The following is a 15,257-nucleotide window of genomic DNA, read 5'->3' as shown; positions in this document are numbered from 1 at the left end:
GAAAGACAAAAAAGTTTGCGCAACAACTTGGCAAGCAGGTCTGTTGAGAGGAGGTATTTTCTATCTTGCAGCTAACATAAGGGCTGAAAAATGTGGCAGTGCCGAGCAATCCTAGACTCCTTCTGGAACTGAAAGAAAGTGTGCAGGATATAATTGTGCAAGAGCCCAATAAATTTGAAGGGTGGGTTTGTAACACTGCCTTGGGGGCTGCAGGTGGCTCCAGAAGAAAGTCATGGTTTTTATTTCAGTAACAGTCTTCAAATACTTTATCTAACCAGCTACACACTCATGTGGCCCCGTGTAGAAGCCACGGAGTTATTTTAAAATAGAAAAACCCATAACAATCATTGGGCTTCTTCCATGCCAGATGGTAGAAAGATAAGTGGGATTAGTCTGCACTGAGTTTGTGCGTTACTGGGGAAGGGAGGGATGCAAAAGCTGAGGCTCAGGAATGATTTTATGTGGAGTTTGCAAAGCGCTAAACATCAGTGCTCCGTGGTCTTCAGGGCACGGGCAGGCTATGGATGATCAATCCTTGTTTCAGTGTTGCTCAGCCCATATTTGCCCAAATGCCCTGGGGGACAATGGCCATGGAGCAGAGCTTTACCAGGACAGTAGCCCAGATCCTGGCTCTACACCTCGGTATTGAGAGAACTGCTGCGGCGTAACAGGGAGCATCAGACTCCCGCTGTGGAGTCTTGTGTTGCAAGGCAAAAATGCTGCTGCCTCTTAGGTTATACAGAGTTTTGTGGTTGTTTCTTATGGTGAATTGCAGCCAAGTGGGGTCAGGGAATGGATGCGTCTCCTGACTGTTGTGACCTCTTCAGTGTACCCCATTTTCCCATTTTCTTTGTAGCTGTGTGGCTAAGAAATACATAGATATGGAGTGATCCAACATCAGCTGAGTATTTGTGTGTGTACTGAGAAAGCTATTTCCTACATTTGGTAAAGGCCCAAGTACCAAACACTGCTGGAGCAAGAAGGCAGAAAATATATTGCTGTCAAGGGAAATAATGGCCAAGAGAAAAGGAGCAGCATACTGTCATTCAGTGTACATTCTCATATGAACATGGCTTGAGTTTTCATGTATCTTCCCCACTGCCCTCAAAGATGACTTTTTGCCATCCCTTCATTATGAAGCTGCACATTGGGAAGAGAAAGCAGATCTAGATCCCTCACAAAGACCAGAGAGACCCTAAAGCACTCTTCAAGGTCCTTCCCAGTTACATATTTATTTTACTGAGGAAGTTGATACACTCTAAGCCTATTTAATCGTGATGCTAATGGGATTCAATTAGCAGTCTCTCAGAGATTGTTCTTGTCAGGGAGATGACGGGAGGAATGAAAGCAGCACCATTCACCCCACTGTGAAGTATTAACTTACCACCTCTGTATTTTCTAAGAATAGATGGCACTTCTAGCAGTTTGTCTGCAGCTTCTCGCTGCTGTTCACCAGATGGCAGGAACCAGCAGACGCCGAGTTTGTTCCCTTGTGGTCAAACAAACTGCTGTACAGCCCGATGCACGTTTCCTGAAAGATCCCCAGGACAGCTCTGTTACTTCTGTAATGTTTCCCAAGCTCCTGGTACAATATTGAGGTTTTCCACTGGAACCACCTGGCACATTTTCAGAGTCTTTCCTGAGGGATGAAGTTACTCAATCCCCTTCTTACTTTGTCAAAGCCTTTGCATCGGTCACTTATCCTGAGAGTCTTTGGGCTGTGTCCTGAACTTCAGCTAATTACATAAAAAGGATTATTTCCTTTTCTTGATGCTTGTTATTATTTTCATCCTTCACGAGCCATTTCTTCTGTTTCAGGAACAACACTCTGTGGTAGGCCAGGGAGCTGGCCCCACTCCAAGCTCCAGTTCTTGCTCAAATCCAAACACTGGAAGTGGTTACATGAACTCATCCCAGCAATCATTGTTGAATCAGCAGCTGATGGAAAAGAAACAGGCTCTGCAACGGCAAATGATGGAGCAAAAACAACTCCTTCTACAGCAGCAGATGTTGGCAGAAGCTGTAAGTTTACTTATTTCTTATTTTACATGGAAAATATTGTCATAAAAACAATAGAAAAGAAAGCTAAAACAGGGACAAGAAAGCCCTCTAAAACTTCAAGGTTGTTTTGGCAATGCTTAGAACTTCAAGAGTGCGCCTTGTATTTTTCAGCACTTTCCTAAGCCTTTTTGAAACCCTCTTCAACCTATACGAAACAACTCAAGTGTCCAAGCTACTGCAGTTTCATTACAAGGACAGTCCAAGCAGATACTTGGTTTTGAGGCATATGAATATTGTCCATGGATCTTTTTGCAAGATAAAACCAAGGTGCACTGCTCTGCTACTTTGATCTCAGAGGAAAGCTTACTTCCATGATCTGTAACCCAGTCAGCAGAGTGTAAAATGCCTGTGTGTAAACAAGGATCATGTACCTTGATTTTGGGGTTCAGCATAAGTTTGTATGTCGCCTGGGATCGTATATGAGTTCTACTTTTTCTGGTTTTATTTTTACATTTCTAGATATCTGTAACCAGTTCTCTCTCCTTTGGTATCTGAGAGACAAGTTGGGAGTTTCTGGTCATTTTAGGAGACATGGGGGATTTTATAAGGGAAATATTTGAAATATTTGTTGACTTTTCAATTTATGCAGAAAAAAAAAGAAGCTTCAAGTCAGCTCTGTGCTGCAGTTTTCTGTCAGAATTTTTAACAGAGCCAAAACTTAATTGCTCAAACAATTTCTCTTAAATAAAATGGCCATTTAATCAGCTTGGCTTTGCTTTTGTATTGTGTACATAGAAATACACATAAAGCTTGCCCACGGTTTTTACATGAATTGCAGGAATGTCCTGGGAGTCTGTCTTCTTCACAAGGATTCAGGTTGAGCAGGAAATAAAAACAAACCTTACAAATCTTAATCAGACCCCTCACTCCCATCATGAATTGTGGAAATGCTTAAATAACACAAGAAAGGCTCTTCTCCCAGTGTTTTTAAGTACTTCTGGGAGAAGAAGATACAGATTTTTCATTAGAAGGTCCATATGCATGGTTTTTTCAGGCAGATTATCCCCAAATTCCTCTGATGGCCTTGCATCATCACCCAGGGCCTGACTCTTTCGCACTGACGAGTTGGTTTGCCATTTTGGCAGCTGAGCACAAAACCTGTGCACATTGCAGAAGAGGTGTGATGCTGTCCCAGCAGCTGTCCAGTAAAGGGACATGTGCACCAAACTCACAATTTCCTGCCATGGGGGCACATATCCCAAGGAGCCATGTCTCATGAGTGAGCAGTAGCATTCTGGAGGCATCAAATCATACTGATGCTGATAATTTACTCTGGTGCCTGCTCTTTCTAGATCTTTATGAGCACAGGGCAGTTAGTCAGATTTCAGTTCAAGGACTTGGATTTTTATCTTCCTCTCACCAGAGACATGTACCCTGCAAGCTCAAAATAAATAAAATATAAAATTCCCCAATTAATATTTTCTTCTGCAATCCTTCCCTGCTGCCCTTGTCCCAGATCTTGTACTCCCAATGTAAGAGGAAAGACAGCACCTCACACATGTACAGGCAAGCACAGGGCAATGTTGAGTGGCATGAAAACAGCCAGCCCAGCACCATCCTTGCTAAACCATGTGTCCTGCTGGTATCCCAGCAGGAGGAGGAGCTGAGGGAAGCAAAAAGCAGGGATTTTGCTGGGTTTTGTGGTCACCCCTCCAGTGTAAGAAGACAGAGTAAGGGGAGGGATAGCCATGGCTGTGGGTGGGGATGACAAGCTGAAATTGGAATGCACTTTGTACTGCAGTGCAGACATGGCCATTATTCCCAGAAGCTGAGAAGAAAGCTGAACCAGACTCAAACACAATGCCAGCAAAAAGATTTCTGTTGAGACTTCGATAGGTGATGGCACAGTTTCACAAGTGACTCTCCTGTGGACCAGACAGGGTGAAAGGAAGAAATACTTCAGTTTTGTACATACTGAGAAAAGAAAGAGATTGGCAAAACACAGAGCCAGGAAAGCATTAACAAACAAACAAACAAACAAACAAACAAACAAACAAACAAACAAAACCACGGCAAATTAATGTACTTCTACTCTAATCCTCTAGGAGAAAATAACTCCACAAGACCAGCTGAACAGACACTTGACAAGACCACCACCAGATTATAAAGACCAAAGAAGGAATGTGGTCAACATGCAACAAGCAAACCAATATCCTGGTAAGTAGCCATGGGCTCAATGCAACTCTTCCCTTTCCTCCTTCCTTTCAGCTGGAAGACCACCTGTAAGAGCTGTGCATACTGGGACATGATTGTCTGGATATCTGCTTGCAGCACCACAGAGGCAGTAGATGGTGGCTGTGCTATTTACCTCACTGTCCCGTGCCACCGAGAAGTGCTGGTGCACGATCTGGTGCTTCATCCAGGCTGATACCACCTCTCTCAGACACGGGGGAGGAAGGGTTGGTACCCCTCCCATTAGCACTGTCTGGGGCAGATGTGCACCCAAATACTTTATGCAGAGACGTCCTCTTGACTATGCAACCTCACTGTGTTCAGATGTTTCTCTCACATATGTGGTGCATCTTGATTCAGAGACTGAGACGAGAACCATCATTCCCTTCAAATGGCAGTTCATGCACAGTGTGAGGACCCTCATGCAGATTTTTAAGTACCCCACATGGCACTATCATGGGTGGTACTTTTGGTCTGTTTAATAGGCTGTGGTCATGGCCTTAGTGCAGCTCTACAGGCAGCATTTCAACAGATTAGTCAAACAGCAGAGTAAAAGCCCTTGCTTTCTGCCAGAACTGCCCAGGGCAGGAAATGCCCAACACTTCAGGACTAGTCCTTTGCTTCAGCCCTGACCTCCTTGGAGAGTCTAGTTTTTGAAGCATAGGATTGCTTGTTTGGCTTTTCATACTGCTCACCTTGCTGGTTGGCTGAAGGCCACTTAGAGAGCAAAGGCAGAGTGAGGAAAAAATGCTGAGGAGAGAGGAGGTGTGGGAAATGCAGCAGATGGGATCAAAGCATGTTCCTTATACTGCAAAGTGTCTGTGCATGTAAGTATAAAAAGGATCCTTTGCCTTCCTAGTATATTTTTGCACTCAACATGCTAAGGAAAAAGAAGAAGGTATTTTTTTATTGTTGTTTTTCCATAACTGTTTGCTCTGCAGATTCAGCCAGTTATCTGAGTCTTTCCTTCTTACCTGTCCTTTGTAGCAAAATTTTTTCAGCTTCTATTACTATTTTAGTGAGCTTACTCACATGCCACCCCTGTGCCCAATCTGCTGACTGTGTGGTACCCCAGCCCAGCTCTGTAGGGATGGGCCAGGTTGGGCTGCTCAAGCTGCATTCATGCACTCCTTTTGCTCTGCTTACAAGTTCTAGCAGTGACAAGCTTGCTGCAACCTGGAAACTGCTGCTGGAAACTGCTGCTGGAAACTGCTGCTTTCTAATGGACCTGGGTGTTAATCTTCTCCTGTAAACTGGCTCAAGCATCCCAGTGTAATAGCCCATGGTGAGGGCCCTGCTCGCTGGCTTGGTACCTCTTGTACTCCCAAATTGAAGGCTTTGGCAAACTCTAAACAACACACCAAATCACAAGATTTGGTGTGTTGGTTAAACGTTTGTTCCTGGAAACAAATGATTAACTGAGACTCTTGGCTTTTACTTAAAAACAATCCATTTCTAGCCTGAGAAAATGGAAGTGAGTGCAGCCACATGTGTGAAAGGCTCCAAAGTGAGTAGATCACCATTGTTATGGGTGGCTCCTGTTGTTAATCTGATCGACTCTTTGCCAGCCTCGTGGTATTTGGAGTCCCATCTCCTCGGTTTGAGACATGGGGGAATGGCAGCACTTGTCCATTCAAATCTCAAGTCCCTGCTGAGTGAGCCTCGGGAGGACAGCAGCCTTTAAGGCAAGCCTGGGAGAAAGGGCTGTGCTGGGAGCTTCCAGCAAAGCTACCAGATGGAGAGATTAGGAAACTCTTGCATAAGGGAGTAACAGTAGGGAAACTGTTCCCTTTTTCTGGGAATAGCTTTGCTCAGATCAAGGAAGAGGAAACAAAAAGCTAAATAAAATCGCACAGGCTGGAGAAGCTTGGTTAAGTATTCTATTTCTCTATACTTTTCCCCACAGTGACATGCTGTGGCAAGAAACCCCCACGAAAAGAGCAGGTGAATTGGGTAGGGAAGTTCTTTCTCCAAACTGCTGCAGCCCGGGGTGCCCAGCTGCTGTACACAGTGCTTCTGGGGAAGGCATTTCTCTCCATCTGGAAGAAATAAGGATGGAAAATACTTGCGTTAAAAATAAAAGCATAAAAATAGCAAAAAAAAGAAAGAGGAAGCTTCGTCTTTTGGCAACAAGTACAACCCCTTCCAAAACACTTGTGTTCTTTAAAAAGTGTAGCATTTGCAGGAGCAGTGTGATGGTAGCCCTGGGGTCTGCTCAACGGCTGGCAGGGTCACCCCAGGAGGGGTTTCATACCAATGGCAATGAAGTGACTCTACAAACTTGCAGTTCAGCTGGAGGGAGAGAACCATCTCTCCCCAGCTTGCTGTTCCAGATCTTTTGAAATGCCACTGAATTCTGTACCATTCCTCCTCTTTAATATGGGCTCAAGGGAGCAAAAAATCAGGGCCCCATCCCTATCAGCCCTGCAAAAGGATCACAGAGTCACAGAAAGGTTTGGGTTGGAAAGGAACTTAAAGATCATATAGTTCCAAACCTTCTGCCATGGGCAGAGACATCAGTCACTAGGCCAGCTTAGTCAGAGCCCCAGCCAACATGGCCTTGAACACTTTCAGAGATGGGACATTCACAACTCTTTCACTCTTCCAGTGTTTCACCACCCTTGAGTAAATTTCTTCCCCATGTCTAACCTAAACCTATCCTCTGTCAATTTAAAGTCATTCTCCCTTGTCCTGTCACTGCATACCCTTATATGTCCCCCTCTCTGTCTCTTGTAGCCTCCTTCAGGTACTGGAAAGTATTAGATCACGTCAGAGCCCTCTCTTCTCCCAACTTAACAACCCCAACTGTCTCAGCCTGTCTTCACAGGAGATGTTACAGTAGTTCCAAAAAAGCACAACCCACCAGCAAAGCCAGTAATGGGGCTAATCATGTGGCTAATCAGCTGAGCACTGATTCTGGGAATGTGATTGCCCCTGCTGGGCTAAAACCAGGTGGACTCCCCATAGCATACCCTGTCCCAGGGGCTGCCCAGCTCAAGGACTGAATTTAGGTGCTTAAGTTAGGAAAACACAATTCTCAGGCTAATTAGATTCTCTACAGTCACGTGTCTCTGACTTAGGGCCTGTTTGTGGAACAGGCTGCCTTCAGGATAGGGGAAGCTTCTTAATTTAGGTATCTATGTTTATATTGATTTGGTACAAACACTCTGGTTGTGGAGTCACGCTCAGTGTTAATAATGATTTGCGAAAAGTTATTTTTTATGTCTTTAAGGAAAAAAAATGAATCCTTTGCATCCATTACTAAATGGAAATCATATATGCATAAAAAATAATGCAGGAAATGCAGAAATATATAATTTTTTTCTTTGGTTCCAGTGATGGTGAATCATGGTGAAATTTCAACAGGAATGGTATATTAAATAGCTGTTCCTAAACACAGACTTTTTAAATATGTATGCCTATGATTTGTCTTAAAGGGTTTTAAAAGAGCTGGCTGAGAGGTTCTCCAAATTCTTAGTGTCACCTTTTATTTAGTCTTGAAACACCAAGGGAGACTGCTAATGCCATAATAAAAATTAAAAGACTTAAGTAGGTAATTGCAGCCCTAGTAGCCTAATGCAGAGCTCAGTGTAACTACTGGGGAGCAGATACAGCTCAAATAATAAAGAATATAGGAAGGAGAAGTTGTAATTAATTTCAAGCAACATGGGCTGATGTTAGAGAAATCTTTTCAAACTTGCACAGTATCTCTTTCAATGAAACTGCAACCTAAAGGCAATAGTTGTTCAGGTTATGTTAAAGCATCTGATTTCTTACTGCCTATTTTGGTTAAGAAACCCGAGTGACACAAAACTAACATAGCTCAAAAGGAAATGGCTGACAGGTCTCCAGATATCACTGTGAGCAGGCTGTGTGATTGAAACTGGATATGCAAACATTGTCTGAGATGATGCTGAGCTGGAAAAATAGAGCTTACTTTACATCCACACTGCAAACGTGCAGAAGTTTTTCCTGTGACCAGTTATGATGTACAGCTCTGAAATCGAACCTCGAAACTTGTCAAGTTCTGACAGGAGCCGCAAAGGACCAAAGGACCAGAAAACATGCCACACACTGAGACTGAAGTGTTTGGAGAATGCTGCAAGCATGACAGAATCTTGAAGCACCTGTGTAGTTAGGAAGAAATTTATGATGGATCAACAAATAAAATTAATCACGCAGACCAATACATAATGAGATTTGGTGATGAAGATGAAGTTAGTCAAATTCCATCTGGCTTTGCCACATGTATGAAGGATCAAACCAAGGCAATGTCTCATGCCCATCAACTGCTATTAGTTGCACCCTATGAAATAGCAAATCTCCTTGTTCCTCCTTTGGGAAAGGCTCAGAGAAGTCCTGAAATGCAGTGGTACCTTGGTAGCAAGCTCCTTTTGACAGCTTTTCTCACACCCAAAGAGGTGTGAATTTAGCTTGTACTGTGCTATGTGGCACAGATTTCCTCGCCTGACCCACACATTGTGTGAAGAAACATCTCCTTTCCTCTGCCTTGAACCTGACTTTTGAGCTGTGCTTCTTGTGGGGTTTGTACTGGAAGCAACAGTAGCAAAGGGAACTACACAGTGGAGCAGCTGATTGTGTGCAGAGAGGGTTCTTCACAGTGCCATCTACACTGGATGTGTTAAAAAGTGATTGGTCTTTTTCAACCAGTCTCTCAGGGATTAATTCAGTCCTGCACTGCATAAGCACTCAGCCTTCATGTTATAAATTACCTGCTTTGGCTCTGTAGTCAAAGAAGTGAGCTTGTGCCCAGATTTGGCAGCTGAAGGCAAGAAAATCCTCACTTGTCATCCATTGGCAGATGTCAAGTACAGGAAAATCCTCCATTGGGCAGAATCAGCCGGGAGTGATAAATTTGTGCTAACTCATAACTTGTAGTTTCCTGATGCACAAAAGGGGATGTTTGGGTGCAGCAAGTGATGGCACATCATGTGTGGTTTCAAGTCTGTTTCAGCAGGGGCAAATAGCCATAGCACAGCTGGAAAGAGAGTTTAGAAGGGGCGTGTGTGGGGCTCACTGGGCACAGCACTGTCATGTCCTCATGCCTGCTCGGCCACCACGTGGAAGGACAGGCACGTCACAGACTGGGCTGAGCTCCTGTCATATGGCTGCAAATGTGTGAGATGCAGTCTTGGCTCCTGCTGTCATCTGGGACAGGCATTCCCAAAAAAGGATGGGTACTGCTGCTGTCCAAGAAAGGTGGAAAAGGAGCCTGATGAAAGTGCCTCTCACTCCTCACTGTCTCTAAAGGGAGCCAGGATGAGCCATGTCCTGTAAGGAAGAAAAGTTCTTGATCTCTGATCATTTAGAGAGGCTTTGTCCTGTCTGATGTGTCTAGTGCTTCTGTAAAGGAAGGGAGGAAAGTCTTCTCTCCTGCCCAGTGGTTCTCTCTGTCCTTCCCTGCTGCAATATTTCTCTTACAATAAGCGCCAGTTTTGGCTCATGTGCTCTCTTCTGAAGGGATGGAAAGACCACAGGTGGCTTAGTATAGACCAAACCACCCTTTGGATGATAGGCACCTTCAGGGCCTTGATAAAGTTTATGTAAGTCCTCTTAAGAGCAAAGTGCCTCCTTCAAGAACTCTGTTCATAGAAAACTGGATTTTTGGGCTGTTGGTATTTGAATGACACCACACCTTGATGTACTCATGCTTGTTGTAACACTTCTGTTTTCTCCTTTCCAGGTGGTTCTCCAGCTGTGAGCATGAGCTCCAACAACATGTCCTTATCCAACCCAATTTCAACTCACAGCATCATGCCCCAGAGCTCCAGCCTCATGTCCACCCCTGCTGGAACCCGAATGCCTTCTGTTCCTGCTGCTCGGAGTATGGGCTGCTACGGGAACCTTCCTTGCAACCAACCGGGCACATACAACGTGACTTCAGGAATGAACCAAATGCAGCCACACAGAAACCAAAACCAAGTTCTGCCCAGTCAGAATAACCCCATGGTGTCCCGGCAGCAAACCATGGCACAGGGGAACAACGGGGTGGCTTTTGGGACGGGGTCAGTGGTCAGTTCTCAGCAAATAAGGCCAAACTTGACCCACGGAGCGACAGGTATCCCTGCTCAACGGCCAGCCAATGTGATGATCACGGCTACTGCCAATGCCCAGAACTGGGCCCCACAAGAGGCTGCAGTGAAGCAGCAGGATGCACTGAAAGCTGCAGGGGTCCGTTTCCCCGCCGGCACTCCATATCCTAACCAGTCTTTGCAGCGCAACGTTGGCAACCAGCATTTTCCTCAGCGTGCATTGGCACCTCCTAACCAGTTAACGGCGGGAGTCCAAATGAGGCCCCCCCTCAACCAAATGCACCAGACTCTAAATGGACAATCTGCTGGCTCACTACGAGGGCTCAGCACAAGACCCAATCAGCTGAGAGGACAGACTGTGCCTACCTTGAATCAGCCAGGAACAAGTATGACACCGCCATCATCTCTGCCATCAACCGGTTTCACAACTTCCAACCAAACCTCCCGGGCTTACCAAGGAAGTGACCAAGGTAATGACCTAGCATTTGACTTTCTGAACCAGCAAGGTGACAGTATAGGACCTGCACTCAACAGTGACTCGGATTTTATAGATTCTTTACTGAAAACAGAACCTGGTAATGATGACTGGATGAAAGACATCAACCTCGATGAAATTTTAGGGAACCACTCATAAGTGACAGTACCAAGAGGATGCCAGATGAAGAGGCAGCAAGGACACTAGCTTTCTCTTTAGATGCCAACAACCTGCTTTATTAATTTACACTCCAGTAACTGGGCTGTCCTTTAAAAAAAAAACATAGAGCAACTGCCCTGTTTGAAGAGCAGCTCTAGGAACAAAACTGAAGTGACAGTGTAAGCGATATTCCTGCCTGCCACAAAGGAGTGAAAACATGTGAAGGGTCTGTTCCACACACCTGTGCCCAGCCCATTGCAAACTCATTGGTTCTTTTCAGAGGGGCTCCGGTAAAAAAACGTGGTCAGCTTCCCACCCATGGAAGCACCAGACAGTGGTATGGGCTGTGGAACATCATTTCTCTGAGGGCAAGTAAGACCCCAAGTGGTCCACAGCTCTTCAGTCATTGTGTTCACAGCCCTTAACTGCCTTGGGACTGCTCAGCCCTGACAGCATCAAGCCCTGTGTAAATCTCATGGCATTACAAAAACTGTCTACTTCTGCACAGTACAAACTTACATTTGCTTTCCCAATGATTTTGTTATAAACCCTGTACCTTTTGTAGCACACAGCAAGGTAAGTGGTCTCATCCAAGGGAAGAAGGAAACAGATCATCCAGCGTGTTTCTTGGTGTGCTCTAGCATGTGTTCTCCTTTTCGTCAGTGTTTGCAGTGAGCATTAGAGGATGCTGCTGTTCTGCACAGTCATTCTGGGCATTGAGGGAAACATGAGATGAACTACTACCAAAGCTCAGGATTCTCACTTTGCCACCTTGCCCTTCCCCAGGGACTCCAGTGACTTAATAGAAACTTGAGTGAGAAGGGTGCTCCTGCTCTGACCCTGACTACTCTCCCAGTCCAGCTTAGAGGAGGGCAAATACCTAAAGTGGCTCAGCTAAGCCACTGTCCTCATTTTCATCTCAAATCGTGGCAAGTATCAATCAGGTAGTTCAGCCTGGTCTTCTTCTCTCAAGCAAGTTTAGCCCAGACAAAATGCCATCATCTACTTGCCTGGGAGGAAGCTGCCATTTTGATTGCAAAGCATTTTGGTTCCATCCTGTTTTCTCCTTCACCGTACGGGGAGAGTTGAAAGAGTTCTGGTGATGGCCCAGGTCCCCACAGCCTCTGTCTGAAGTACAAGAGGCTCTGCCCCTGAAACTAGCATGCACATCAATTATAACTCACAGCAGGAGGCTCCATCGGCCACATCTGTGCTTGTATATGAAACAGTTCTGGGGATTATTTCTGGGCGCTGGACTCAAATCATCTGTTCCGGGTTTGGGGATGGACCAGCTAATATTGCTCTGAGCAAGTTCTGTGCATCACTAGGAAGATATCCTGGGGCAAGGACCATTCCCATGAGTAGTTTGCAGCCACCTTGCCTTGAAGGCTGACAGAGCAGAGCAGTAAGGATACAGGCTGTCCCACACCTGCCAGGGAATAGTCTTGACTGTATTAATGTTTTTGCTATAGGCTTGGTCAGTAATGGCATCAGAAGGATGTGCTATGTCACTACAAAGGAGCTCCACAGTGATTCAGACAGGATTCATGGATGAGAACAGATCTTGCAATTCAAATGAAAATGCTGTTCTTTCAAATGATGTGGTGCAATATGTTTCACAGCCTCCTCTGAATTAGATAAAACTAGATGTGGCAAAGGAATACAATGCCTACGTTCACATGCCTTGTGCCAAGAGGCATTGCTCAGCCTCAGTGCAAGCGCTTTATTCATCCTTGTTAGTGGCAGCGGGATGAGTAGACTATTTGACAATAGCCTCTGCACTTATCTGACCTACTTCTTGCGAGTGGTTTTAATAAGGCTTTTCCAGTCATTTCACCCTGTCATTTCAAATGGGCACAATTTTTCAGGATGTTTCAAGAAGCATCACCACACAAACGAGCACCAGCACCTCCACAAAAGGTGTAACATGGGCATTTAGTTAGATATGTCAGTTGGAGGTCTTCATTCCCAGAGAAATAAGAGGGACAAGGAAGCCAGATGAAGAGTCCCTTCTGCCAACCCAGCTAGTGATCATTGCACCTCCCTGCACTGTGTAATGTGGTGGCTCAGCTGCCCAGAAAGCTCCCTCTTCTCCCCAGTTTTGGCCAGGGTGCATGTGGTTCCTTCAATATGTCAGCACAATTTTTCCAAGCCTTTCAAGAGCTTTTCAGCTCAGGCCACTGGGGTCCCACCTAAGCTTGGAGAGATAAGATGCCATGTAACAAAAGTGTCCCATATGAATCGTGCAAAACTAGGCTGAAGTAGTAGCTGCATGAGTTTGAAGTGAAAGGAAGATTGGCTTATCTGCCTCACACACTCCCTGTCCACGAGCAGGTCAGCAGTGACTGCCAGTGCTCCAGTAGGAACAGACAACTGCAATGGATGCCACTGAGGCCAAGGCTGAGTTAGTATCACCATGAGAAATGGACACTGTAGTCTGGTAACTTCAACTACCCTCAAATGCCACTGAAAAAGCCACCACTGGTTTCTGTATTAAGGCCAGAATGATTTCCAGATCCTCAAATGATGTAAAAAAAAAAAAAAAATTGTTCAGCTGAGGAGCTGGTCCCAAGGAGTCAGGAGTTGGACTCAATCCTTCCAACTCAGGATATTCTATGATTCTATGGTTCTGTGGTATCATGCAGTGGTGTACTCAATGCTTAGTGTTGTCCTGTTGGCCTCAGCCTTGAGTGCAAAAGACACTGGGCTGTGAGTGCCATCCCTGGGAGAAAAATTACATCCCATCCTCAGTAAATTCAAAAAAGGTAGAGGCCATTTCTAGTCCTGTATATATATGCCTGATGCATTTGAAAAGTGAGCTTGTGAAAGACTCTTGCAACCAAAACTTGAATCCAGTGTCATTTCCTCAGAACACTTGTATCTGAATGGAGCTAGTGTCTTTTTTTTTCTTTCTTTGCAATTGCTAAGTGCACTACCCTTAAAGTCTATTTTTCATCATTGACTGGGCACTCTTCACAGTATTGGGTTGTAAATATAAAGAATTATTTGTTTTGTAAACTTTTGTAAAAACAACAACAAAAAGTAATAATATTTTGGTAGGAATAATAAAAATCATATTATTTGGGTTATATTTATACATATGTGAAATAAATATACTATCAAAAAGTTGTATTTTATACAAAAAGTCAACTGTTACCTTTTGTATTCTATATACAAAGTTTTGTATGATATGATTGTTTATTTTTATCTTCAGATTTCAACTTTGGGTTTTGGGGGAGGGCAGAATGGGATCGTGGTTAAATAGAGCTGGGTCTGACCCCAAGCTCACTGAAACCAATGGAGTTTTCCATTGCCTTCACAGGGCTTTGAATCAAGCCTTTAAATCACCTTCAAATATGTTTCACATCTGAAGCTCTCTGGAAACCTCAACATGAAAACATTCCAGGTTTCAAATTTTTTCCCTGAAAAAGGCTTTTATTATTATAATTATTGTTATTATTGTTATTTCAGCTGTGGGGAGGCAGGTGGGACCTATGTAACTGTCATGTCCTTGTTGCATGTATGTCTGCTTTATATTTTCCCCATATTATAAACCAGTGTTTCTCTATACAGACTGAAAAGAAAAGTTGCTGTACAGAAGTGTTTGTGTTTATGCATTTTTACATGTGGCTGTATATACCTCCTAGTACTATGCAGTGACACTTATTTGACTCCATTTATTTTTCACCTAAACATGAATAGTATGTTTTTCAGTAGCTATCAAAACTCTGCCAAGTAAATCAATCAAAATTATCCCAAGTGTCTCTTTTCTTACTATGAATTTTATATTGAATGTCTGTTTAGTCAACTGCTTATTCATCTGAGTGAAGTAAAATTATGGTGGTATTTTAGGATCAGGGGGTGAGTAAAATGAACATCTGTCAAATTCCAGGAGCTCAGCCTTCCTCTTTGCCAGAGAGCTGTGATGTTTTCTTACTGACTGAAGACATGGTTTCACTACCAGAAAGGGTTAACCAATAATGGTTAACAAAAATGTTACTTTAAATCCTGGTCAATGGGTTGATGGAATCTTGCAGCAGAGCAATTTGCTCTGGGATCCTGCAAAAATTAAAGCTGAGGACTGTGTACCTCCATGAGTTAGCTACCCCAGGAGGGCTGGCAAGGTCCCCAAGCCCATGCACTGCTCTGGATCATACCCTGGAGACATGTGCACCACTCCCCTCACTGTCAGAGACCCGTAATGAGAAGCCAGAAATCAGACATCTGACTTCTCCTTTCCTCCTTGCCTGCTTCACTTTACACCTCATTCTAGCCTAAAGAGATTCCAGCCTATAGAGATCCCAGCATGTACAACATCACGTTGGGTTGCAGGCTGT

The 15,257-nt window shown here is 44.3% G+C and overlaps 1 protein-coding gene across 1 annotated transcript in view; it reads left to right on the top strand.

Moving 5' to 3' along the window:
• MAML2 (mastermind like transcriptional coactivator 2) overlaps window positions 1–14,650 on the top strand; it is a 211,990-nt gene extending 197,340 nt beyond the window's left edge. The window contains exons 3-5 of the mRNA XM_040056659.2: window positions 1,819–2,022; window positions 4,107–4,218; window positions 9,938–14,650. Of these exons, the coding sequence (XP_039912593.1) occupies window positions 1,819–2,022; window positions 4,107–4,218; window positions 9,938–10,920 (1,299 nt within the window). The 3' untranslated portion in view covers window positions 10,921–14,650. The remainder of the gene's footprint in view (window positions 1–1,818; window positions 2,023–4,106; window positions 4,219–9,937) is intronic.
• The last annotated feature ends 607 nt before the right edge of the window (window positions 14,651–15,257 follow it).

The sequence above is a fragment of the Hirundo rustica genome, chromosome 2 (assembly GCF_015227805.2).
Source record: "Hirundo rustica isolate bHirRus1 chromosome 2, bHirRus1.pri.v3, whole genome shotgun sequence".
Taxonomy (NCBI): domain Eukaryota; kingdom Metazoa; phylum Chordata; class Aves; order Passeriformes; family Hirundinidae; genus Hirundo; species Hirundo rustica.
Note: the sequence above shows the minus strand (reverse complement) of the source record. Positions and strands in the feature narration are given on the sequence as shown.